This window comes from Boleophthalmus pectinirostris, unplaced genomic scaffold (assembly GCF_026225935.1).
Source record: "Boleophthalmus pectinirostris isolate CB_2022bp ecotype Guang Dong unplaced genomic scaffold, ASM2622593v1 HiC_scaffold_22, whole genome shotgun sequence".
Lineage (NCBI taxonomy): Eukaryota > Metazoa > Chordata > Actinopteri > Gobiiformes > Gobiidae > Boleophthalmus > Boleophthalmus pectinirostris.
This window is the reverse complement of record NW_026571190.1, coordinates 1,336,599-1,364,046: the sequence shown is the minus strand read 5'-3', so window position 1 is coordinate 1,364,046 and position 27,448 is coordinate 1,336,599. Positions and strand designations below refer to the sequence as shown.

Sequence of the window (27,448 nt, the reverse complement as noted above, 5' to 3'; positions counted from 1 at the left end):
CTCACTATCACACACACCTCACTATCACACACCTCACTATCACACACACTCACTATCACACACACCTCACTATCACACACCTCACTATCACACACCTCACTATCACACACCTCACTATCACACACACCTCACTATCACACACACCTCACTACACATCACACACACACCTCACTATCACACACACTCACACACACACACTCACTATCACACACACCTCACACTATCACACACACTCACTATCACACACCTCACTATCACACACACCTCACTATCACACACACCTCACTATCACACATTTCACTATCACACACCTCACTATCACACACACCTCACTATCACACACTATCACACACACACTACACTCACTATCACACACACACTCACTATCACACACACCTCACTATCACTCACACACACACACACACACTCACTATCACACACCTCACTATCACACACACCTCACTATCACACACCTCACACACACATCACTATCACACACACTCACTATCACACACACCTCACTATCACACACCTTATTATCACACACCTCACTCACACATCTCACTATCACACACACCTCACTATCACACACACCTCACTATCACACACCTTACTATCACACACCTATTATCACACACCTCACTTTTCTTTGCCAAACTTAGTGTCCACGAGGACAAATATCAGTTCAGACATGTGTTAAAATAGCTTTGGGTTTGGATTAAGGTTAAAGTTTAGGTTATGATTTAAATTTGGGCAAGTCGTGGCTAGAAGTGAATAGAATCCAGTATCCCCAATGAGCATGAAAAGTTAAGCTGTGTGCTGTGTTATTTGTTTTGGTGCAGACCCCAGCTGCTCCGCCAAAACCAACAGCAGCGTGGCCTGGCTCCGTGCCAACCTGGGAGCCTTCTCTGGGATGGCATCCTTCAAAGACCTGCGCACTCTAAACCCCTCCTTCTCCGCTGTACGTCTCCTCTCACACACAGTCTGAGCTACGGTTGGCAAAACTACAGATAATCAGATACTAAAAACATCCCAATGACAGGAATGTTCATTGAATGTCTTTAGAATGATGTTGAGCTGTATCAGTATATAAGAGCACATAGACTAGTATACACACATGGAGCACTATGGAACCTACTGCACCACTGAGGGATTACACATATATAGAGAGTGTCTTTTATTATCATCATGCTATCAGAATCTGCATTTAGTATTGAATTTATGCCTTAGTACTGAAATTGCGTTACTTAGTTATGTTAATATCGTGACACTAGTGTGATCATGTGTCACGTCTGGTGTTTACAGAACCTCCTAGTGGGACAGCAGTTTAACACAGCTGCATATTTTGTTCTGATTTTGTACTCCTGTGGGAGCAAAAATGGCTAACACAGTGAAAAGTAAGGAGGAAACTCAACAGCATTTGAATGATCAAACATAGGCGCTGATTTTTACTGTGTTCAAAATATGAAAAACACAGCTAGTTCATTTTAAAACTGTTAACAGCAGTTCAAAGTTATTTCTGACAGCTTCACAGCTCTCAGGAGCCAGATCAGATCAGAGATGCTGACTGCCTCTAGTATTCTAACAGAGTACAGAGTTCTTATGATTATCATGGACAAAGGGCTTAATTATTATTTATTTATTATTTATTGAAAGAGTTGTACAAGAGATTTACCAAATTTGCAGTTTGATAAGATTTGAGCCATTTGACTTTGAGTGTGATTCTGACCCACCAGACCAGTGGATTTAGAAAGTCTATTGTAATTTAGTTTCATCAGGAAAAAAGAAAATAATTGTGATGCCTTGGGGCTTCTTCTGACTCCCGTTTCCTTCCCCTCTCTCTCCCCCCTCAGATGGAAACTCTGGCCATCCTCACCGTGCGGCAGCTGGCAGAGGTCAGTTCCACCCCAGGACAACTCTCGTCTCCTGCTCAAGTCGCCATGGTGATGAGATACGTGCCCAACCAGCTCCTCCTATCCTTCTTTGAAGACTATTCTTCTACAGTTTTGGTAAGTGCACTCTTACATACGAAAGCAAGGGGGCCCAAGCTTTGTCCATGGGCTGTTGCTCAATACAGTGAATCATTTTTAGATTACAGTAGAAAATTACAGTAGAAAATACTTCTTTTAATCACCTGAGGGACAAGAAAAAATGTTCTAAGAGGCACTTTTGGCCTCCAGGCCAAGATGGACATGCCTGCTCTAAAATTTATACTGTGTATTTGTGGGTCTGATTCTACTTACAAAGCTTTTCTTTAAAGTGACTGGGTTTCACAGATCATAAGCATTAATATCTTCAGACTGTCACCTTTTTGGTGAGATGTTCTGCAGACTCTTTTCTAGCCTAACAGCCATTTACTTCATGAACACACTTTTTCTCTATGAATGTGAAATATAAATAAAATATAAATAAATCCTATTGTCTCCTTTGAGTTCTTGAATCAGTCTTTCCTCTGGTCTGTTCTGACAGGGTTCTGAGAGCCAGTACCCCGCACCTGTCCGCTCCGCCATGTTACAGGTGGTATTTGACAGGGCCAACCTGTCCCAGCCCTCTGTCCCAGACTCTGAGCTCCTGTATTGGCTGGATCTACTGCCTCCCCTGCTGGTCAATCTGTCCCCTGCACATGTGGGGCCCTTCTTCAGCATCCTGTCAGGGAGAGCCTGCAGCCTCGAGCAGCGCGGGTAAGTCCTCTGATAACATCAAGCACTCAGAGATCGAGATTTTATTTCCATTTATATTCTGATTATTAAGCTTTGAAAATGAAGGACTGGTGCAGGTGCTGAGGTTCAGGTAGTGACAATTCAGACTAGACACAGGCATTTTAGGTTAAACACACTGGATTTAGCAGCAGAAACTGGCAACCTAAATGAGAGAGTCACGTGAGGCTCATTTTGCTTTATGATTGGATAATTGTCTTGAACTAAGACTTTAAATTATATTATTTGATAAACGACTTTTTGTGATTAAGAAGAAATCCACAGTACAATTGTTATCAGTAAAAGTAGGAAAGTACTGACACTGATACTGAATATCAGTAAATCCATTTACTGGAATCAATTCTGTCCATGTCCTGGTTGGATATGTACATATGTACAATCTATTTACAGTTTGTTGTTGCTCCAGAAAGTCTCAGAATGTTTGAACTTGTATTTACATAAAGCTGTTGTGTAGTTACTTGAGGAGCAAATAACAGCTACATAACACATTTTGTCCTACGAGGAGAAGGAAAATAAAGTCCGTTTTGAGTCTTTGCACTGGTAGGGGTCGATATTGGGTATGTGCAGATACTTAAACCGATGGTATTGAAATCAGTATCAGAACTGAAAAAGCTGGATTGGGGAATCCCAAATTAAAAAGCTCTGTTTGATTTGAACATGTTGACCTCATATCTCGGGACACATATAAGTGTATGAAATCTGAAATAATAATTCTATATTCCTTCCCTTTAAATGAATGTCATATTTATTAACAAAGTGATTCTAAACTTGTCCTAAATGTGTTCCAGAGTGGAGGACCTGAACATGACCATCTCCAGCCTGAGTGAGCAGACTCAGAGAGACATCTACCAGCACATCATGCTCAGCCTCCAAGGTAAGATGGAGGTTAAGGTTCCCTTTATTATCCCCACAGGGACATTTGTACCACCACGCGGAGCCCTCACAAACGCTCCTCTGGTTCCACCTAATCCTTAAAAAAGCACACTCCCTACAAAGGCCCAGACAACGAGTCAACCAGGCCCTAACATTTTTGATGAAATTCATTTAAAGATTAATGGTGTAACTTTTCTGATGGGATCCTGTGACACCTCCTTGTCTCCATGGAGTCTTATTATAAGTGGTGATCTCCTCTCCAGAGACCTCACCCGTAACTTGTCCTGGTGCAGTCACCTGCTTGTCTCCATGGAGATGGATAGGTTTAATACTGTACTGTGGAACATCCCAGGCAAAGCAAGAACTACTTCACAGAGACAAACAGGTTTCAGAAAAGTTACATAGTGCACCTTTACAAATAATAAAATATACTTATTATAATATTTTATTATATATAAAAAACAAGTTCTTTTCAGTGTCAGGGGACACAGCCGCCTTTAGGCTGACTACTCAGATTGTTGAAATGTCTTTTTAACTTACTCTTCTAGTATTACTCAGTTTTATAATGTTCTTTTCAGGCCCTGCAGCCCTGCGTTGCTATGGAAACAACTACAACCACAGCTTCTACCGCTTTTTGGAAAGCACCTTCATGGGCTTCCAATTCCCCAACCTGACCTCCATCCTGTCCCTGATGCCCCAAGACCAGATGCTCCAGGTCTGTGCTCCCCTCACCACTGCCCTCACCCCTCACCGCTGCCCTCACCACTGCCCTCACCACTGCCCTCACCACTGCCCTCACCCTGCTCACCGCCCTCACCGCTGCCCTCACCGCTGCCTCACCACTGCCCTCACCGCTGCCCTCACCACTGCCCTCACCCCTCACCGCTGCCCTCACCACTGCCCTCACCCGCTGCCCTCACCGCTGCCCTCACCACTGCCCTCACCCCTCACCGCTGCCCTCACCACTGCCCTCACCGCTGCCCTCACCGCTGCCCTCACGCTGCCCTCACCACTGCCCTCACCCTCACCGCTGCCTCACCGCTGCCCTCACCACTGCCCTCACCGCTGCCCTCACCGCTGCCCTCACCACTGCCCTCACCCCTCACCGCTGCCCTCACCGCTGCCCTCACCACTGCCCTCACCCCTCACCGCCCCCTCACCGCTGCCCTCATCGCTGCCCTCATCGCTGCCCTAACTACTGCCCTAACTACTGCCCTAACTACTGCCCTCACCACTGCCCTCACTACTGCCCTAACTACTGCCCTCACCACTGCCCTCACTACTGCCCTAACTACTGCCCTCACCACTGCCCTCACTACTGCCCTAACTACTGCCCTCACCGCTGCCCTCACCACTGCCCTCACCGCTGCCCTAACTACTGCCCTCACCGCTGCCCTCACCGCTGCCCTAACTACTACCCTCACTACTGCCCTCACTACAGTATTTTAGATCCCAGATAAATACAGTTTGTTATTATTTTTACAAAAGTGAAAAGTTGATTTGTGAAAGTTGATTTGTGATTTTTTAGCTAAATATCGGAATCTGTTAATGCTGATAATCGGCCACAGTAGAAGGCCAAATATTGGATATCGGATCAAAACTCTCTACTGATCCTTCCTGAGTACATATGAACATACTGTCTCTTTCACATGTGTTTGTGTGTATCCTCCTTCATATTTACAGCTGCTCGTTATATTAGATAGTATTTCATGAAACTGCTTATTGCAGTATTGACATTTTTCTTTGCAGAATGCCACATGTAAATGTGTGTTATGATAAGTGACTGTGTTTTGCAGCTCCTGAACTCCATGTCTGCCTCAGAGCTGGGCCAGCTGCTGTGGAGACCTGCTGTTGTGGACAGTGAAGCAGCTCTGTGTCAGGTCTACAGCAGCTACACGGACCTGCCCCTGTTCCTCTTGAATGTGAGTGCCTTTCTGAACATTTACATAACTAACACACATTTAGAAACCTTCATACACATGCTTCAGCTGGATTTACTTTTATTATCACAGTTAAAGCACATTTTGGAAGGTGGAAACACATTTACTGACAGTGACAGTTACTGACTTAAGGCTCTGTAACTAAAGTGATAGTATGTAACTTTCTGGAGGTGGAAAGTCAACAGCATGATTCCATGGAAATATAAAGTTAAAACCATACTTTGGAACATTCTCCATTGAGACAGATATGTTTTATAGCCAAAGGAAGAACAGCCCACTCACAGTAAGTACACGTTTTTTAGAGCAAACTTCCAAAATTAAACAACCTGCATTTATTTTGGTCTCTTACATGCTGTGAGCCCATGTTACTCTATTTTCTGATCTGTGTTGTATGTAGTTTAGTCCTTCTCTCAAACATCCTATTACATGACATGAAAAATGTAATAGTCAGATTTTGTTTATGCCCAAAACAACGATACAGTGTTAGAAATGTTCTGCTGCAGCTGGCTCCTCCTGATTCACACGTGTTTTGTGCTGTTGCAGGAGCCCCTCCCCCTCAGCGTCCAGCAGATGACTCTGTCCTGTGTGTGGCCATGGGCCCTCAGGTCGACCACTCCCGCTGAGGCTGACATGTGGTTTGATCAGAGCCTCCACAACTACCTGCACCTCCTGACCAAGAAAGACTTCAGCCCCAGCGTCACCTACAACTCCTCCTGTGTGGCCTTCCAAAAGCTGTAGGCTACACCACTTTACTCTCTCATATTGTTCTGGGTTTCACATTTCTGTAGGACCATTTTATTTTAAGGGCCTTTATTACACTCTTATCTGATCTATTCCCTAATGTAGTTTCCTCATCACAAACAGAACTGGAGTTGTGTTTTGTCTCAAACAGAAAACACTTGCTCCACCTTGCAATGTCACATGGTACAGGAAGTGCTCCACTTTCTTTTTAATCTCCATTTCACTTGGATGGAATTGCCGGTCTCTACTGAACTAAAGCTAAAAACAAGTGTTAACCTGAAAACTACATGACAGCACAAGGTGGAACATTCTGAGCTTTGGAGATGTAGACAGACTAATAATAACAGGTTATTCAAACATGTAAATAAAACAAAACATAACTCCAGGTCTGATTTTGTTGAGGTAACATTCTAACATGGCTTAAAGCTCACAAGAATCTATTTTGTGTGATATAGGACCTTTTTTTTACAGATGGGGCAGCTAAAATGAATACTGTAAAAATGCAGTTTTTTTTTTTTTTGCTGTAATACAGTAAGTTCTTGGCTCTAATCAGCAATAGAGATGATCTAGTTCAACATTGGGGCATTTACCTTTTGGAGATTTCATGGCAAAGTACAGTGCGTTTAATAAGGAAAACCGGCTCTTGCATGACATCACATTCTAGAAGTGTCAATATACGCCTGTTATGAATATTTAAGTTGTACTGTGTGTTCTCAGTGTGGCAGTAATGGGACAGTACAACTACAGCGGCACAGGCGTGGACAGAAGAGACGTGTTCACCAGCATCCGGGTGTTCCTCACTTCAGGTCTGTGCTCCAGGCGACAGCGCTGACACTGTATGAACACAAAGGATTAGAGCAGGTCAAGTTGTGATATTTAGGCCTGTACACAGCAAAAAGTGAGTGTTAAAAGTGACTCTCACAGAATCAATTTGAACATTTTCTCAGGGTTTAAATGACTCCAATTTATTCTAATGTAACATTTTTGGAATTTTAATTATAAGTAACACTGGTCCAAAGTTCATGTTTAACCCCAAAATCAAGAGTTATAGTAATGTTTTAAGAGTAAACTTTGTAGGGTTATCCTAATTTAGCTAAACAACACACAGAGGTGTTTTATTTTTACACTTTATTTTTGTTATTTTAAGTTATGTACACTTCTGTATTTATGTACAGTATTGCTTCAAAGTGCTCTTCTCTCTCGGGAGTTTGAAGTGGTGGGTGGGAGGTGCCAAATTAACACTAAGGGAAGTTGAATGAACTTCAGCCAGATCAACTCTGGCAAATAACTCCAACTCAAAACCCCAATTTAACTTTCAAACTGTTAAAATAACACTTTTGTGTTAAAAACAACTCTGAAATTTTAACCTTACAGTTTTTACTGTGTAGTCGGCTGAAGAAGAAATGATTTTAATCTATTTACATATGTCTTCATCTCACTCTTCCTTTCTTGTACTAAAGGTGAATGTGTGTCACTATTGGCTCACAGTTTATCTTTTTTTTGCCATTAAAAATCTGAACACTAGAATAATCAGACAGCCCAGTGTTAGATCTGATTTCTGGGATGTGTTACAGCAGAAATCTGATCAGCAAAACAGACTTGTTAGTTAATTTGTGGACTTTTAGAGTAACTGTTTTATTTGTAAGACAACATTTAATTAATTTCAAAATAAGTCTATCTTAAAGAGTGGGGATTTCTGCAAAACTGACTTTATGGAGCTTTCTACCGTATTATAAAGTTGTTCCCCCATCAAAAACATGCTGAAGTGGTTTTAGATGTTACCCACACATGTACAACAATAAAAAGTAACATGGTGATCTAAATATGACTCCAGAAATCAGCTCATAATCAGGTTTGTGGTGTGCATGTAACTGACCCCATGTGATGTAGTGTGTGTTGTGTAGCGTCTGCCCCCAGGTGCTACAGCCCCACAGACCCGCTCCTGAACTCCACAGCCTGGTTCGCTCAGTACATCGGGCCCTTCTTCAGCTTCATGACTCTGGAGGACTTCCTCATGTTTGGATCAGTTCAGGTACCACACTGTTTCCATAGACATTTTACTGGCCAATAATTACTACTGTGTGATTTGAAGAGGCCAACTAGATGCAGAGATAGTCTATAAGAGTTCATTGATTATTCCCTCTAAAAGATCAATTTTTCATACCTGGCCATATAGACCACTCACTGAGTCTGAAGAAGACTGAGCCCTCAGACTCTGGTCTCTTCTCACATCTACTACTTCACTAAACTTCACCATTGTTCTTAAATATAATTGTGGTAAAGGTAAAGTATGTAACTTTCTGGAGATGGCACATCACCTGCATGATTAGAAATAGAACGGTAAAACCATACTATGGAACATTCTTCATGGAGATAGATACATTTTATATCACACTGTTCCAATGGAAACAAGCAGGAGGAGGCGTTCCTCTAGACCAGGGGTCTCCAACCTGTAGCTTGGGAGCTACCAGTAGCTCTTCATTCCCTTCAAGTAGCTCGCCGAGAGATTTCTGAATTATATTTGTGGTGCTGAATAACTAAAATTTGATTAATTAAATTCCTATTAGCATTGTAAAAGTGTCATTTTGATGCCCAAGTTTGTGCTCTAATAACTGGATAATGGTTTATGTTTTATAGACGATTAAATGTACCCCATCTACAGCTTGCCGGGGCTTTGTGACCACAAAAATGAGTAGTCTCATTTTAGAATTTTTGGTTTTGTAAAAGTAGCTCACCAGTGGAAAATGGTTGGAGACCCTTGTTCTCACTAAGATTCAGGAAATGCAAAGCCCACTCACAGTTATTGATGTTTTTCAGTGCAACATAAACAACCAAAAAAAAAACATACATACATAGTGTTACTTTAACTATTAGTATGTTGGATGAAATGTGTAGCATAACCTCAGCATTCCCCTTTTTTACTCAAGGTGAAAGCTGAAGCTCAAAATAAACCCAATCTAAACATGGCAACAAAAGAACACAAGTCTTAACTGATGGAGTTGTCTAGGTGACAAGCCTAAATAAAACTGTATCTGTGGTATGTAACCTTAAATCATGGTTCTCTTCTCTCCTGTGTGTGTCCAGAGCCTGCAGGTGTTCACGGTGAACCCTCAGAACATCGCCCTCCTGAACCACTCAGCTCTGCCTCAGAACCTCACAGACTACTACACCGAGCTGGTGTACGAGCAGGACAGCACCTTCAACCCCCTGCTGTGAGTCTGCTGTGGACCTCTGCCTCATACACTGTGTTACTGAGTGAAGCTCTAACTGTAACCCCTCCCCCCACAGCCTGCCCCTCCTGTGCCGCTGTGTGGCTCCTGGCCCCGCCTTCACCCAGCTCACCACAAGCCAAAGCATCATCATCCTCCACAACCTCACCACACTGTGCACCGACCTCGACCCACAGGTAACAAGGTTTAACTGTGCTTCAATTATTGGGATATTTGTGAGTTTTCTAACCCTTTATTGGGTTAATAAAGGTCCATATGTTTCCAAAAGTCCACAGCTGACTATTTTTCACTTTAAGCACTCTACTAAATCCAGAGGAGCTTCCACCACCTAAAGCTCCCGCACGCCACCTTAGACTGCTATTTCATTCAAAATAAAAACTGAACTCAGAATATACAAATGGATAGTAAATTAACATTAGCTATTTTTTAAGAATATAATTTCAAATGCATTCTACATGATCCCAAACTCTTGTCACATTTTGTGCTTGCTCTTTGTAGGTGGCGGCTGCTCTGGCTCAGAACTTTGGGAACAAAATAGATGCCAGCACTCTGGAGACTCTGGGGAAGGAGAACATCGGACTGTCCATGGGGCAGATCAAAGTTATCGCAGCCAAAGACCTGGTGCAGGCCCTGGGCACGCTCAGTGAAGTGTCTGGCTGGAACCAGGGTCAAGCCAGAGCCATCGTCCAGTCTATGATGTCCTCTGGGGTCATGAAGGTACAGCACACAGCACACATGCATGGAGACTCACTCAGGGGGGTTCTGATTCTCCAACAAGATACAGACTGTACACAGTGGACTTATTTGGACTCCAGAGATGCTTATATAATATATCTGTACTGGGGCAAGACACATTCAGAAGTAGTTTGTGAAACGTGGCCTATATGACCCTGTGCTCTGTACCCTCTCTCAGTTCAGCAGTGCCTCGTCCCTCATAACGCTGGGCACTCTGCTGGTGGGTGTGCCCTCCTCTGTGATTGGCAACATCAACGGCAACGAGCTCCTGACGGCGTCCAAGAACCCCACCTTCCTCCAGAACATGATGTCTGCCTCCACAGTCACCCAGGAGACCTTCGTCCTACAGGTACTGCACTGTGCCGTCACCTGCAGGAGGAACTTGTGTACTTGTATGCCAATGTTTTTCTTAAAGGGGACATACTATGCAAAAGGGGCATATAACTGTGGCATAATTTTGTTCTCTCATCAAAAGAACATACCTGTTGGAAACTGAGACATTACTTTAAGGTAGAAAACATGAAATATTAATGTCATGATGATTACAAACATTTATATACAACTACAGCCACAATAATGCATGTTACCATTATTGTTAACTATTGTAATCCTGAGTTATTCTTAATTACAAAGACATTGGACATGGTAATCAAGTTGTTCATATCATGTCTGGAGATTTAAAGTTTTCACATGAGACAGGCCTTGTCCAAATACTGAGAATGAGGAAAACTTGGCTGTGGCACTGACACTGGTTCCTTTAAGAGTGTGGGTTACATACAGTTCCTTTAAGCCCCCTTGAAAATAAATAAAACAAGCTCAATGAGAGACATCAACCTGGTCCCATGAGGCATCAGTGGGTCAGTTCATCAGCACAGAAGCAGTTTATGAGGAGCTCAGCCCATATGACATGATCATTATATCCACAATACAATGTGTGTATGTGTACAGGCCCATGAACATGTGTGTGATGTTGGTCACACATGAGAATGTCTGTGTTTACTAGTGTGGAACCAAAATGTCATTTTTCATGAGTTGTGTGTTGTTAGTTGTGTGACTGTAGATCAGTGTGTTGTGTTTCACCAGAAAAACAAGAAATGGAAATTATTTTCATTCCAATTAGAAATTTAACATCTACACTGAAAGAGAAAGGAACTGTTAGAATTAGTGATTATCTTGAAAACTATGAATGTTTGACTATACATATAGAATTATAAATAGATAATAATTTTTCTGAGATTTTGAGACACTCCCGTTGTTTTAGCTCCATCCTTCGCGAAGTTATGACCAAAAAAATTTGGCCTTGGTTACCTTGACCTTCAAGTGACCTTGACCGGTTTCAACCTGTAACATCCAGTGTGCCCCGGTTATGTGTGTGCCAACTTGTGTGATGATTGGGTGAATATTTTAGGCCGCAGATGGTTCAGAAATTGCCAAAATTGCAGATCCTTTATAATGGCGTGACCTTTCAATTGACCCGTGTGACCTCAAATGACCTCGGATTGTCACCAAACTTTTTTTTGCGGCATCGGGCATGGGGTTTGATCCACATACCAAATTTGGTGACAATCGGTCCATAAATGGCAGAATTATCGTGGGTGGACACACACACACAGACACACAAGGTGAATACAAAACCTGGTCAACCCTTCAGGGACCAGGTAATCAAATTAGATGCAGTTCTTAGGCAAGCTCCTTTTTATCTCATAAAAAATAAATATGGTCTTCAATCCTAATGTCACCACATTACCAAAACCTTTAATCCTCCTGTGCTATTTATTACTATTCTGGTATGTTTTGTGTCAGCTCCAAACAACATGCTTATACTGACAAAAAGAGCTCTGCTGATCTGGAGCCTTTGAAGTGATTTAGTCTCAGTTTGATGAAACGTTGATACAGTCCGATAGTGATTATGTTTATGATTATGATTATTACATTCTATGCCCTGTATCCTGTGATGTAGGACTGAATGTTTTGGGAAAATATCTCATTGCAATTTTTTTGACAAATGTTGCTTTTGTGTCCCATGTTTAAAGGGCCCATATTACTCTTATCAGGATTCCCACAGTTGTGGAAATCCTGGAAAAGTAATGGAAATTGAAAATGTAATTTTCCAGGCCTAGAAAATTAAATTTTGTAAATTCAATGAAAAAAAAGTCATGGAATTTTAGTATTTCTTTTACACAACTAGTAGTTTTCCTCTTCACAAACAGACCTGGAGTTGTGTTTTGTTTCTTTCACACAAACCCTGCACATTTAGGCTGAGTTCTTCTCTCATACTGTAAACCCTCTGTTCCAACTTGTGATGTCATGTGGTAATAAAGTGTTCCATTGCATTTTTAAACTCCATACACCTTCACTAGAATAATTTTTATAATTTCAGCCCTAAAATGGCAAATCTTTACTAAACAAAAAACAAAAGGTCGCTGTTAACGTGGAAACTACACTGCTTTACCACATCATAAGGTGGAACAGAGAATTTTGAGTTTGGGAGATGTAGACAGACTAATGATGCAGCGTTTCTCAAACATGTGTGAATGTCTGTTTTTGAGGAGGTAACAATATTGTAACTATGTCTTAAAGCTCACAAGAGTCAGTTTGGTGTAAGACAGGACCTTTAAAACGCACTGACATTTGGTAGAAGACAGACAAAGCTGTAAACTAACCTTGTGGTGTGCTTTTCAGCTGATTGGGTTGAACAGCAGCAGTGAGGCCATTGTGGACAATGTCCCAGATGACTTGGCCGATCAGGTTCCCAGGTTTCTGCTGGTGACCATGTCCAGCAGCTCCACGGTCTTGAAGGAGGTCAACAAGAAGAAGTGGAAAAGCTCACAGGTGACGCACAACACTTCTGAGGTCTAATGTCTCTCATCACTTTCAGATGAAAAAGTAATAGTCCCTTCTTGGTTTTGTCCTGTAGGTGGAGCTGTTCTTTAATGTTGTGGCTGTGGACACCGCCACTATTCTTCTGGGTGGGACAGATAAGTAAGCCTCTTGTCTCTTTGGTCCTAAGTCCTAAACCTGTCTCTTCTGTCCACTGTCCTAACCCTGTCCTCTTGTCCTGTGTCCAGCCTGTCGTCCTCAGTGCTTCAGGGCTTCAGCTGTACGAGTGTCAGAACCTTCCAGAAGACTCACATCAACAAACTGATCAAAGCGTGTCGCCGGAAGGGCCAGGAGAAGGTCACTCTGGTGGAGTCTCAGGTCAGACCTTACTCACTATGTTTACATGCAACTCAAGTCAAATGGTCTTCACCCCAAAACCTGTCAGAGCACGACAGGTGTGAACAGAGCTACGAGGCGTGCAGACACTTAGGAATTTAGCATTTGATTTTCAGACAAGCTAACAACTGTGTGACTCACAAGTGATTTTTCTTCCTCAACACATATTTCATTTTAACATAGCACAATAAAACAAATCAACACACAAACATGTAAACAAATGTAAACATGGTCAAGGACCAGGGCATCTGGTCTACTCCCAAACAGACACACAGTACAGAGTGATGTTAATAATGGTCACATCATATTAGCATGTCACTAACATGTGTCAAAAGATGGATGATAGATGATAGATGGGTGGATGATAGATGATAGATGGGTGGATGATAGATGATAGATGGGTGGATGATAGATGATAGATGGGTGGATGATAGATGATAGATGGGTGGATGATAGATGATAGATGGGTGGATGATAGATGATAGATGGGTAGATAGAATTTTTTCTACTACAAGCATTGAAACTAGACACTTATTTGAAGGACTTGATCCTGACAACATTTACAAAGAGTGCAAATGTGGAGTTTTGTACACACATAGATAAGACCACAGGGTCCCGAGAGCAGGACAACACCAAGACCTCTGAGGGTCGAGACCAAAACAAGACCGAGACCACGGCCCATCAAGGCCAGATCAAGGTCATGTCTGTCATTTTCTATATTTATTTGTCTTTTATAGTTATTTTGGTACATATCTATCACTGTTTTTATAAATCTCCATTTGATCTGGTTCATGCACGCCCGTTTTTGGACCCTCACCCACAGTTTGAGAACCCTTTCTTTAAGCCAACTTCCACTGGCTCTTCACAGAAAGTTAAGGATTTGAGTAGGATTTTTTTTTTCAAGTTCCTCTCTGAAGTTTCATTCTCTTACTGGTTTTGCAGTGTGTTTATCAGTCTCTGCACATTTACCAAACCAACGCACAATGTTGCAAACACAGATGGATTTTATTAAGTAAACTTCAGCCACAAGTTGTAGTTCGTCTTGTTCTTCTAATCAGCATTGATGAGGGAGACTGTGTACGTCACACTGTCCTCTGGCTCTAAACAAGACCAAGACCGCTCTCAAATACTAAGACACTCCAAACTCGTATAAGAGCATATATTGTGTCAAACTCTTTGTTGGTATTAAAATGTCCATATTGCTACACATGTTGTTGTATGTTTCCACAGCTCACGTGCATGTCGTACTACATGCAGAACTCTTCTGACGTCACAGACTTCTCCCTGATCCCCCCGGATGTGCTGCTCTACTACCAGTACGTGTCTGCAGGCTGACACAGCGCAGTATTTGATACTTTACAGTTGATGTCCTCAACATTCTCAGATTGTGTGACACTAACTGTAGGCACTGCTCTGTCTGAAACTTGGTTACTCAAATTAGATTTATAATCTGAGCTTTACTTCACCACAGTCTGACCAGAAAGATCTGATTTAGTTAAAACTACAACAGGTGAGCTGATTTGTACTGTTAAACAAGTCTCTTACACATAAAATTACAATCCCAGAATTTGAACTTTGTCACATTGTTACTCTCATTAAACAGAACCATGAACACTCATGTTAATCACAAACTCCTGAAAATGTCTTATTTAAATCCAGTTTGTTTTGTGGAAGTGTTTCCTACTGTGTGCACTGTGTCACCATGGTACCTGCCGAACATTCCATCATAAAGATACATGTAGATCACCCCCAGCATGATGTCACTGCAAAATAGGAAAGGACACACTGATGGTTAGTGTGTTTATGTCATGTCCACAGATACTCCTCAGTGCCCGCCTCCAGATGCAGGGATTATTTTGAGCAGCTGGCGGAGGCAGACTTCACTGTCTTCTCCTCGGATCTGAGCTACATCAAAGTCCAGCTCTTTACCAACGCCAGGAGCTGCCTGGTAACTCACTCACATGTTCACTTTCTATCATTTGAAGGAACATTACATGAGTGTCTGAGACTGACTCTGCCATAATCACTGCTTGCTTAACCTTAAAGAACCATATGACACTATTTTCTGATCTATGTTCTAATGTAGTTTCCTCATCACAAACACACCTGGAGTTGTGTTTTTCATTCACATGTAACACACAACCCTGCAGATTTAAGATGAGTTCTTCTCTCAAACAGAAAACACTCTCTTCCACCTCGTGACATCATATAGTAATACAGGAAGTGCTCCATTGTGTGTTAAACTCCATACACCTTCACTAGAATCACTGAAGAATTTCAAACTCTGAAATTGCCGAACATTACTTAAGAGATAGCTCTTAACTCGAAAACTACCACTTCATGACATCACAAGGTGGAACAGAGTTTTCTGAGCTTTAGAGATATAGCCACACTAATAAAGGGTTACTCAAACAAGTGTGAATAAAATAACACACAACTCCAGGTCTGTTTTTGAGGTAACAGCATTATAACATGGCTAAAAGCTCACAAGAGTCAAGTTTGTGTATATAGAACCCTTAAACTTAACAACACCTAACCAAAAATAAATAATGTGAATGCGATGTGAAACGTAAGTAACTTGTGTCTTTCCCTTCCCCTGTCAGGGCATAAACAGCACCAGACTGACCCAGGAGCAGGTGTCTGTGCTGGGGAACATGTGCTGCACTCTGCAGGGCTCCTACATCCAGGACTCAGACCCCTCCATCCTGGAGAAGCTCAAGAACTGCCCCGACCTCACTGAAGATCAGGCAGCTGCTGTGCAGACTCTGCTGCAGAGCGGGAACACTCCATACGGGTCAGCAAACTGTCACCAATAACAAGCTCATTAGCATAAACGCTTTATTGCAACATATGATAAGCCTCAACAGTCTCGGGCTCTGTGTCCCTGGTCATGTTGTCATGATACAGTCCAGTGGAGTGTGTGGTAGCTGCTGTTGTTCAACTGTGTTTGTGTGTGTGCAGGGCTCCCTCCACCTGGGACATACAGACGCTGAAGGACCTGGGCATGCTGCCTCTGTACCTCCAGACCTCCTTCTATGAGAACTTTGATAAGGTCAGCTCCTGTCGGCTCCTGTCTGCTCCTGTCTGCTCCTGTCTGCTCCTGTCTGCTCCTGCCTCATTCTGCTAGATATAATCACATAGCAGGTTTAAACATAGATTTAAATTGTTTTCCTTTTTTAAATTCATATGTAAGTGTAAAAATAGTAAATCAAGTAAACTAAGAGTGAAGAGTTTTTCTTTCACCAAGAGGCGTGTGTAGTCCAGAAGCAGCTTGGATGAGGGGACTGGTTTAACACTGCTCTTACATTCCTGACAAAGAAATAATATTTTCATGAGAAAAGCAGGTGATGGACTCCACCAAAAAAAAAGAGCTAGGACCTAGGAACAGTAGAGAATACGATTAAAACAGAAAAAAGTTGTATTTATTTAGTATTTAGTCCCACTTTAAAACCTAATCCAGCTGACTACTGGGCAACAGAGGCTCAAGTGGTAGAACATTTGTCCACTGATCTGAAGGTTGGTGGTTCAGATCCCGCTCTTGTCAGATCCACTGATCCGCAGGTTGGCGGTGTGATTCCAGCTCCCACTGATTAATACTGTCATTGTGTCCTTGGGAAAGACACTTGACCTACCTCACCCCCAGTGTCTGTGTACACTGTAGTACGTGTGTGTGTGTGTGTGTGTGTGTGTGTGTGAATGGTTCCTTCTTGATGTAAAGAACTCTGAGTGTCTTGAAGGTGGAAAAGTGCTGTATAAAAATGTGACCACTTAGCATTTATCTATGAAACCTTTGTCAGTGTTTCCTCTTAACCTGCGACATTTATACAGGCTTGAAGAGTGAGCAGAGACATTAGACATCAGCCTCAAATCAGTCTCTCTAAGGATGGATGCGTTGTGTATATTATGAGTATTTTATGCATATGTCTTTATACAGATAACACAGTATACACAGCGCCTCCATCCCTGTAGCTGACGAGTGTGAGGACACACTGCTAACTTTTACTATCTTTTCGTTGTTGCTGGCGAATGCTGAATTTCCCTCGGGATCAATAAAGTATCTATCTCTATATATATATCTAACCATTAGCTTCTGTGTAACTGCTCTGTGTGTAGCTGCTTTTTGTGTGATTGCTGTGTGTGTAACTGCTGTTGTGCATAACTGCTCTGTGTGTAACTGCTCTGTGTATAGAGATGTGGACAAAATAGTTGGTACCCCTCTGGCAATGAAAGAAAAATCAACAATAATCACTGAAATAGCTTGAAACTGACAAAAGCAATAATAAATAAAAATTTACTGAAAATCCCCCAACGTAAATCAAACATTGTTTTTCAACTGTGATTCAACAGAATTATTACAAAAAACAAAATAATGAAACTGGTCTGGACAAAAATGATGGTTCCCTTAACTTAATATTTTGTTTCACAACCTTTTGAGGCAAACTCTGCAAACAAATGATTTCTGTAACTGTCAGTGAGACTTCTGCACTGATCAACAAGTATTTTGACCCACTCCACATGAGCAAACTGCTCTAGTGGTCTCAGGTTTGAATGGTTCCTTCTTACAGTTTTTCAGTCAATTTGGTATTTATTATTGCTTTTCTTATTTTCAAGTTATTTTAGTGATGACTGTTGATGACTGTTGATTGTGTGTAACTGCTATTGTGTGTAACTGCTGTGTGTTGTGTATAACTGCTATTGTGTGAAACTGCTGTGTGTTGTGTATAACTGCTATTGTGTGAAACTGCTGTGTGTTGTGTGTAACTGCTGCGTGTTGTGTGTAACTGCTCTGTGTTGTGTGTAACTGCTCTGTGTTGTGTGTAACTGCTGTGTGTTGTGTGTAACTGCTCTGTGTTGTGTGTAACTGCTCTGTGTTGTGTGTAACTGCTCTGTGTTGTGTGAACAGAAAACCAAGAAGAGCTTCCTCAAGTACTTCCTCAAAGTGCTGAAAGTTCAAAAAGTGTCCAGAAGCAAGAGGAGGGTCCTGAAGAAGCACATCCGAGAGTCTCTGAAGGGCCGCAGCAGGCGCGCAACCGGTGACTACTGCACTCTACTCTACTCTACTCTACTCTACTGCACTCTACTCTACTCTACTGCACTCTACTGCACTCTACTGTACTCTACTGTACTCTACTGCACTCTACTGTACTCTACTGCACTCTAATGTACTCTACTGCACTCTACTCTCTAACTGTACTCTACTGCACTCTACTGCACTCTACTGCACTCTACTGCACTCTACTGCACTCTACTGCACTACTCTACTGCACTCTAATGTACTCTACTGCACTCTACTGCACTCTACTGTACTCTACTGTACTCTACTGCACTCTACTGTACTCTACTGTACTCTACTGTACTCTACTGCACTCTACTGCACTCTACTGCACTCTACTGTACTCTACTGTACTCTACTGCACTCTACTGTACTCTACTGTACTCTACTGTACTCTACTGCACTCTACTGCACTCTACTGCACCCTACTCCACTCTAATGTACTCTACTGCACTCTACTGTACTCTACTGTACTCTACTGCACTCTACTGCACTCTACTGCACCCTACTCCACTCTAATGTACTCTACTGCACTCTACTGCACTCTACTGCACTCTACTGTACTCTACTGTACTCTACTGTACTCTACTGCACCCTACTGCACTCTACTGCACCCTAATGCACTCTAATGTACTCTACTGCACTCTACTGCACTCTACTGCACTCTACTGCACCCTAATGCACTCTAATGTACTCTACTGCACTCTACTGTACTCTACTGCACTCTACTCTACTGCACTCTACTGCACTCTATTGTACTCTACTGCACTCTATTGTACTCTACTGCACCCTACTGCACTCTACTGCACCCTACTGCACTCTATTGTACTCTACTGCACTCTACTCTCCTCTACTGCACTGTACTGTACAGTTCTGCACTCTACTGTACCACACTCTACTCTACTGTACTACACTCTACTGCACTGCACTGTACTGCACTCTACTTTACTGTACTGCACTCTACTTTACTGTACTCTACTCTACTCTACTGCACTCTACAGGACTGTACTGCACTGTACTGCACTGCACTCTACTCTACTCTATTGCACTGTACTGTACTGCACTGTACTCTACTGTACTACACTCTACTGCAGTCTACTGCACTGTACTTGAGTATTGCACTGTACTTGAGTATTGCACTGTACTTGAGTATTGGACTGTACTTGAGTATTGGACTGTACTGGAGTATTGGACTGTACTGGAGTATTGGACTGTACTTGACTATTGGACTGTACTGGAGTATTGGACTGTACTTGAGTATTGGACTGTACTGATATTATTGGAGTGTACTGGACTGTGTGGTCTTGTATCTTTCAGTCCAGTCCATTGTGCAGGACTGTAGATCATGGAGATTAACTGAACTGATCAAATGTGTGAGGGTTTAGTGTGTGGGGGGTGATGATGGTTCAGGTCTTCAGGAAATGAATGTAAATCAATGTATTATCCCCACAAAGCCTGTAAACGTGTGTGTGTGTGTGTGTGTGTGTGTGTGCGCGTCAGGCTGCACCGTGGGGGAGATCACTCAGGTGACCATCAGCGATGAGACGTTCCCCTTCGACTACACTGACGTCCAGCAGTTCAACAGCTGCCTGAGCGCCCCCACAGTGAAGGACAACCTGGACGCCCTGACCACCAAGGTGGATGACGAGGACTACCTCAGAGTGGTGCTGGACAAGCTCAACGAGGTGAGGACACAGTCACAGTGCAGAGCTGCAGCCACTTTCACTCAACTCTTACTGACGACTTTTACACTTATTGAAACTCTCAAAATAAGTCCCACACGTTCTGAAAGGCACATGTAGTGCTTGTGTGATCTACAGCATTGTCACGACCCTCAGGTGGGTCACAAGACAGTTTATTTGGGTTGAATTGTCACGATCTGCCTGTAGGTCGTCAGAATCTCCTGTCCTCAGTGGGGCCAGTGTTTCTCTGTTTATTCCTTTCACTTCTACATTTGTGTGAATTGGGATTTTCTATCCTCACAAAAATGAAGCCAAAGCACAGAAACAAACTGAACACTGCGTCTGATCTGCTGCTGCGTCTCCTCCTGCACCTGGACTGAACACACCACAAAAACACATACAGACCCACCTATCTCATTAGAAATGTTGAAATACTAAGACGTGGTTTGTATCATTTCTAAAAGTTTTGGAATTATTTTATTGACTATTGTGTTCCAATATTGCTTTTTCAACTGAATGTTGAAAAGAAAAAGAAACGGGAGACATTTAAACAGGCGACATATGGATCCTTTTATTGCTGCTTCAATTTCTGTTTTTCATTGTTTCAAACTTGAGTAATACTAATTGTTCAGAGACACGATCACTCAGTCAACAATAAAATATCCTCATTAATGATCAATAACCTTTATTTTGAGATTTATGAATAATGTCTGTTGACTTGGGTCATTAAGGTTTGTGATTTAAAATATTGGTCCCCAGAAAAAAAGGGAGACACTGCTTTATATTTATAATCTGTGACACTGGTGGATCATAATGTTATAATGTACCCATTTTAAATCACAATATTCATCTAAAACAACTTAAAAGAAACAAGTCCTCTGCCTTCTGGGTTAGAAAACAGTGTTGCTCAGTGGGAGCTGACGTCGCCCTAAACGTAGCGCCGCAAGCTGTGGGCCCCTCCTATGGATATCTGCACATCACACTAGAGATTTTTTATTATTTTTATTTATTTTTACATAAAGTATACAGTGGTGCTGAATCCTATGTGCATTACAGATTCAAAATAAAAGTAGAGAACAAAGGACAGAGCGGTGGGTGTGTACCGCTGGTGTTTTTTTTTTTTATCTGAAAAATGGCTTCTTGAACATAAGTGATTAAAGACTGTTCATATATACACGCACCACTCACTTCAAGTACACTGCAATAAAGCTTGACCAAAATGTAAAATATAACACTTAAATCTATCAGAAAATGACTTAAAGTAGTAGTTCTCTTAAAATAAACAACCTCTAGACTAGAATGAAGCATCTCAGAACTGGTAGTAGATAATAATAGATAGTGTAGATAATAAATCTGAAAACAAGATGAATAACCTGATATAAGTTTTAAAATCTTGGCCAGATGAGAGAAATTAGCAGTGTGCGACTGTGAGTGAGTAAAAAGTGAGAGGAAATAACTGATGGCAGCAGCTCTGAAAAGTGGATGTTGCTTTAAATGTAGTGTCCGTTAGCGGTCTTGTTCTGTGGTTTGTGACCGTGCTGTGTGGCAGGCGTACGCGTCCAGCTCTCCCCCGGACATCCCCGAGGACCAGGTGCAGCTGCTGGGCCCCGCCTCTCGACTGGCCACAGCGCAGGACATCAACCTCTGGACTGTCACTCAACTGGACACACTGTCTGCTCTCATGAACCCCTCTGATGGACAATGGAACTCCAGCCTGGTCAGTCGCACACACACACACACACACACACACACACATACACACGCACACGAATGCACACGCACACACACACACACACACACACACACATACACACGCACACACACACACACTCACACTACACACAAAGTTTAAACCCTCATCTCTGTTCTAATGTTGTTTCCTCGTCACAGTCTGAACTGGAGGTGTTTTGTTCATTCACATGTTTAACACACAAACTCCACACACCTTCAGTAGAATCATTTGGACAATTTCTGACTTGAAATTGCCCATCTCTGTTGAACTAAAGGTAAAAGGAGCTGTCAACTTGAAAAAGCATTTTGACTTTTTGAGGTGTAGACAGACCAATAATGCAGAGTTACTCAAACATGTGTGAAGGAAGCAAAACACAACTCCAGGTGTGTTTTTGAGGAGGCAACAAGACTGTAACATGGCTTAAAGCTCACAAGTGTCAGTTGTGTGTAATATAGGACCTTTAAGTAAATAGATTTAAAGTGAAAACAATCTGATCATGAACTCACTGCCAAAACATTACAACATTAGTGTTAGTATTGGAGTGCATGCTTTGGTTTTAAATGGATTATCAAGAGCCTTTTGAACGTTTGAAAATTGAATCAGGACACGTGTTCCAGTATTGTCACTAATGCTGTACGTGTGTGTACGTGTGTGTGTGTGTGCATGCGCTGTGTGCAGGCTCAGCAGGTGATCAGCAGGTACCTGTCCACATCGGGGAACAGTCTGGGCAGTGCAGAGCTCAACGCTGTGGGAGGAGACAACCTGTGCTCTCTGGAGCCTCAGGTCCTGAAGAACATCTCCCCCCAGAGCCTCAGGTCAGTCGTGTGCACACGTCCACACTCAGCAGCACACTCCTTCTTCTTCTGCTGTGATTATAATACAGTGTGCTCTCGGCCATGGGAACAAAAACACTATGAAACAGCAGTGTTGTTTATGCATATGTTAAAGAGAGGTGCAGCATGGTGATAGTTGAATATAATGTCCACAGGAAAGTCATTTGTTTATTTGTCTATTTATATTTTTTGTTATTAGAATTGTTTTAGGGTTTGTTTGTTTTTTCAATTGGTTGCTTGCCTTTTTGTTAGGGAAACTACAGAAAACTGGACTAAACCCAGGTCTAAACCAGGTCTAACCCAGGTCTAACCCAGGACTAAAATCAGGACAAAAAACAGGACTAAAACCAGGACTAAGCCAGAACTAAAACCAGGAATTAAACCAGGACTAAACCAGGACTAAAATCAGGTCTAAAAACCAGCTCTATACCAGGTCTAAACTAGGTCTAAACCAGGACTAAAATCAGGACTAAACAAGACTAAAACCAGGACCAAACCAGGACTAAAATCAGGTCTAAAAACCAGCTCTAAACCAGATCGAAACTAGGTCTAACCATGATTAAAATCTGGACTAAAATCAGGACTAAACCAGGTCTAAATCAGGACTATAAACCAGCTCTAAACCAGGTCTAAACTAAGTCTAAACTAAGTCTAAATCATGACTAAAATCTGGACTAAAACCAGCTCTAAACTAGGTCTAAATCATGACTAAAATCAGGACTAAAACCAGGTCTAAACCAGGTCTGGGGGGAGGGTCTAGAGCAATATTGATTCAGCGCTCACAGTCTGAGCTTTTGTCCCAGTTCTGATCTGAATAAAACCATGTGGGTCAGTGAGTGTTTGTAAAGATGTGGTGCAGACGCCCTGCTCACACGCCGCTCTCTTTGTGTGTGCAGAGACGCTGATAAGCTCAATGTGTCCGTCTGCTCCACTCCGAAGAAACAGGCTCTGTTCAGTGTGGCCCTCCAAGCCTTCAGCTCCTCCTCCAGCTCCTCCTCCAGCTCCTCCAGCCGCTCCTCTGCGCCCGTCAGCACGTACCAGCTCATGCAGCCCTACCTTGGTACTACTCACAGCTCCACACTGTTCTGTATCTTAGCAACCACTTCAGAAAGGAAGTAAACCCTGTATGTCTGATTTCATTGTTTGTGGCCTGCAGGGGGAGCTAATGAGTCATATGTGAAGAGCCTGGTCAACTCTGATGTGAACATGGACGTGCCAACCTTCACCGCTCTGGACTCTAGCGTAGTGCAGGTGTGCTCCCATGATGCATTCTGCTCAACACAGACAGGAGAGGAGCAGTGTGTGTGTGTCTGAGTGTGCTCTCAGTGTGTGTGTGTGTGTGTGTGTGTCTGAGTGTGCTCTCAGTGTGTGTGTGTGTCTGAGTGTGAGTGTGCTCTCAGTGTGTGTGTGTCTGAGTGTGTCTGAGTGTGCTCTCAGTGTGTGTGTGTGTGTCTGAGTGTGTGTGCTCTCAGTGTGTGTGTGTCTGAGTGTGAGTGTGCTCTCAGTGTGTGTGTGTCTGAGTGTGCTCTCAGTGTGTGTGTGTGTGTCTGAGTGTGCTCTCAGTGTGTGTGTGTGTGTGTCTGAGTGTGAGTGTGCTCTCAGTGTGTGTGTGTCTGAGTGTGAGTGTGCTCTCAGTGTGTGTGTGTCTGAGTGTGAGTGTGCTCTCAGTGTGTGTGTGCCTGAGTGTGAGTGTGCTCTCAGTGTGTGTGTGTCTGAGTGTGAGTGTGCTCTCAGTGTGTGTGTGTCTGAGTGTGAGTGTGCTCTCAGTGTGTGTGTGTCTGAGTGTGAGTGTGCTCTCAGTGTGTGTGTGTCTGAGTGTGAGTGTGCTCTCAGTGTGTGTGTGTCTGAGTGTGAGTGTGCTCTCAGTGTGTGTGTGTCTGAGTGTGAGTGTGCTCTCAGTGTGTGTGTGTGTCTGAGTGTGAGTGTGCTCTCAGTGTGTGTGTGTCTGAGTGTGAGTGTGCTTTCACTCACATTAGTTTAAGAGCTTCAGTCTGTACTGATCCCTCAGGTCTGCTTCTGCCTCCTCATCCACTTTCACATGGTTCTGGGCTAAAGCCTCACAGTCCTGACAAAACGTGGCCTTATTGTTATTGTATTATTCACATCACATATCTATGTCTATACTTTTTAAATCAAATGTTGGTCAAATCCATAGAACAGATCCCAGATGAACTTCCTCAAGGACACCAGCACTTTCTCCTGTCCACACTGGTGTGCCACATGAGCTTTAGTTGTGTGTATAGAACCCTTCTAATGAGTGCACTTGTGTCCCTCAGAGCCTGAGTGTGAATAACGTCAGGAACCTCCTGGGGTCCAACCTGAACGAGCTCAAGTCCTACGAGAACACGAGCACAGTGCAGGACTGGATCAGAGTGCAGTACCAGTCTGACCTAAACACACTGGGCATCGGGCTAACAGGGGGCTTAAAATCCTCCCTCACAAACACCACCACCACCGCTGCTACAGGGGCCTCCACCACCACCGCTGCTCCAGGGTCCTCCACCACCACCGCTGCTCCAGGGTCCTCCACCACCACCGCTGGTCCAGGGGCCTCCACCACCACCGCTGGTCCAGGGGCCTCCACCACCACCGCTGGTCCAGGGGCCTCCACCACCACCGCTGGTCCAGGGGCCTCCACAACTCGCCCTGGGGCCACAGTGGCACCCTCTGCAGGCACCAGCACTACTCAGCCCTCCAACACAGTGTCTACCACAGGTCAGTGTCTTGCCCAACAGCACCACACCTCAGCCACTACAGTCACAGTGTAGACCAGGGGTGGGCAATTCTTTTGTCCATGGGGCCACATGAGAAACTGAAAATACTGTGGAGGCTAAAATGCGTAACACAATTCTGCACAATCTGAATTGTATTTCTTTATAAAAAGCAGTAAATATCAGTGTTCTGACGAGCTGCTCAGACTCGTGACACTTTATGTTATGACTGAGCAATGAAAAAGTGAGGCTGCCTTACAAAAAAGTCATTAAGAAAACACCTAAAATAAAAGCAGGGCAGCTTTCGTCCATGCATGAGGTCAAATGATAAAATATGTTTATTTTGTAATTCCAAATGAACATAAACAGGCCGGTCTGAGTCAAACAAACTGCCAGATGTGGCCCGGGAGCTGGGCAGTGCCCAGGTCTGCTGTAAACTGTTGTCCAGGGGCCACTGTGGCAGAGCACCTGTAAGGGTTCCATACAGACAACAGTTCAACTGGCAGGGGAGCAACCATTTATAAGAAAGTTATCTCAGTTAGATTTGAAATCATCACAGAGCAGTCTACTGTATCATGTATAAAGCTGGATATATTCAATAGAATTTTAATCAAAGAATTCATGCACAACATTCAATGGAAGAGCCGAGTGCAGCTGACCATGTTCATATACTGCTCTAGTCATCTGAATGATGTGTTTGTGTTGCCTCACAGCAGGTGGGTCCACAGCTGAAGTGATCTCATTCACAAGGACTAAATGTAGCTTTTAGTCTATTCCAGCTAAAACAAAGAGAATACACAAACACGAGACCAGAACAAAGAGCCGTCCAACTGTTTAGTGTCTTTTATTTATGTCCACTGAGCAGTGCAGTATTAAATACATTTGAATACACATCCACGTTCAAATTCTACATTGGTGACTATTCCATTTGTCTCCTGCAGCCAAACCAAGCCACGGCGTGTCCCTGAGCGCCCCCGGTGGACTGTGCCTGGTACTGCTCCTGCTCCTCTGCTCCTCTCAGCACATGTTCAGCTGAAGGACGTCTCAGAATTCATCTCAAATTGTACTAACTTTTACTATTGAATGTTTCTAAATCTGAACTCTGTAAAAAAATCGCTCTTATATTTATTATGACAGCAAACATTTTTTCACCTTTTGTATGAAATGAAGGATTTATTTAGAAGTATCGTGGGATTCTCATTCTGTATCACTGTAACCTATGTGCAATGATGTATATAATTGAACAGATCAAACACGTTTTTTGCACAAATTGTCTTAAATATAATTTTATTTTTGCATTTTTTTTTGCCTTTTTGGTTTACATGGCTGATTAGTCACTTCATGGATGTGCCTTATAACAGAACAAGTATAATAATAATAATAATAATAAATGTTTGGAGCTTTGAACCTTGCACTGCACTTTTCCACGTTTCGATGGTATCACAGGCTCCTTCACCATTACATTTGAATTCACATGCATCACATTTTCCTACAGATCATCTTTGTTAAAGCTCTACCTGCACAAGCCGTTTAGGAACTACATCTTATTCACCAAAAACATGTGTTACATGAACCACAAAATACTAAATAATCATGGAATATGCTGCTCATTTGTACACATTTATCACATTCACGTTATTTTGATGTTTTTGTCCAAAAGCATTTCAAAATCCAGTGTAAAGCAGAATACCACAGGCTGCCAATCTGAAGAGCACAAGTGACAGGCGCAGGAGGAACTCGCAGGTGTTCAGAGGAGGAACTCGCAGGTGTTCAGAGGATGGAGTCACAGGTGTTCACTGGAGGGACTCGCAGGCGTTCAGAAGAGGAACTCGCGGGTGTTCAGAGGAGGGACTCGCGGGTGTTCACAGGGGGGACTCGCGGGTGTTCAATGGAGGGACTCTCGGGTGTCCAGAGGGGGGATTCGAGGGTGTTCACTGGAGGGACTTGCAGGTGTTCAATGGAGGGACTCGCGGGTGTTCAATGGA

General features: G+C 43.0%; 1 protein-coding gene across 2 annotated transcripts in view; it reads left to right on the top strand.

Annotated features, from left to right (window-relative positions):
* Window positions 1-26,763, top strand: part of LOC110157767 (uncharacterized) — an 85,998-nt gene extending 59,235 nt beyond the window's left edge. For both annotated transcript variants that reach the window (XM_055158154.1, XM_055158153.1), the window contains exons 38-65: window positions 843-961; window positions 1,854-2,009; window positions 2,470-2,681; window positions 3,506-3,591; window positions 4,169-4,305; window positions 5,387-5,512; window positions 6,074-6,264; window positions 6,989-7,077; window positions 8,176-8,303; window positions 9,356-9,483; window positions 9,560-9,677; window positions 10,000-10,218; window positions 10,415-10,585; window positions 12,919-13,068; window positions 13,154-13,218; window positions 13,305-13,434; window positions 14,683-14,768; window positions 15,271-15,400; window positions 16,056-16,246; window positions 16,414-16,504; window positions 18,356-18,485; window positions 20,006-20,190; window positions 21,737-21,904; window positions 22,598-22,734; window positions 23,649-23,812; window positions 23,909-24,003; window positions 25,029-25,467; window positions 26,405-26,763. In XM_055158154.1, coding sequence (XP_055014129.1) covers window positions 843-961; window positions 1,854-2,009; window positions 2,470-2,681; window positions 3,506-3,591; window positions 4,169-4,305; window positions 5,387-5,512; window positions 6,074-6,264; window positions 6,989-7,077; window positions 8,176-8,303; window positions 9,356-9,483; window positions 9,560-9,677; window positions 10,000-10,218; window positions 10,415-10,585; window positions 12,919-13,068; window positions 13,154-13,218; window positions 13,305-13,434; window positions 14,683-14,768; window positions 15,271-15,400; window positions 16,056-16,246; window positions 16,414-16,504; window positions 18,356-18,485; window positions 20,006-20,190; window positions 21,737-21,904; window positions 22,598-22,734; window positions 23,649-23,812; window positions 23,909-24,003; window positions 25,029-25,467; window positions 26,405-26,499 — 4,136 coding nt within the window. In that variant the 3' untranslated portion in view covers window positions 26,500-26,763. The remainder of the gene's footprint in view (window positions 1-842; window positions 962-1,853; window positions 2,010-2,469; window positions 2,682-3,505; window positions 3,592-4,168; window positions 4,306-5,386; window positions 5,513-6,073; window positions 6,265-6,988; window positions 7,078-8,175; window positions 8,304-9,355; window positions 9,484-9,559; window positions 9,678-9,999; window positions 10,219-10,414; window positions 10,586-12,918; window positions 13,069-13,153; window positions 13,219-13,304; window positions 13,435-14,682; window positions 14,769-15,270; window positions 15,401-16,055; window positions 16,247-16,413; window positions 16,505-18,355; window positions 18,486-20,005; window positions 20,191-21,736; window positions 21,905-22,597; window positions 22,735-23,648; window positions 23,813-23,908; window positions 24,004-25,028; window positions 25,468-26,404) is intronic.
* The last annotated feature ends 685 nt before the right edge of the window (window positions 26,764-27,448 follow it).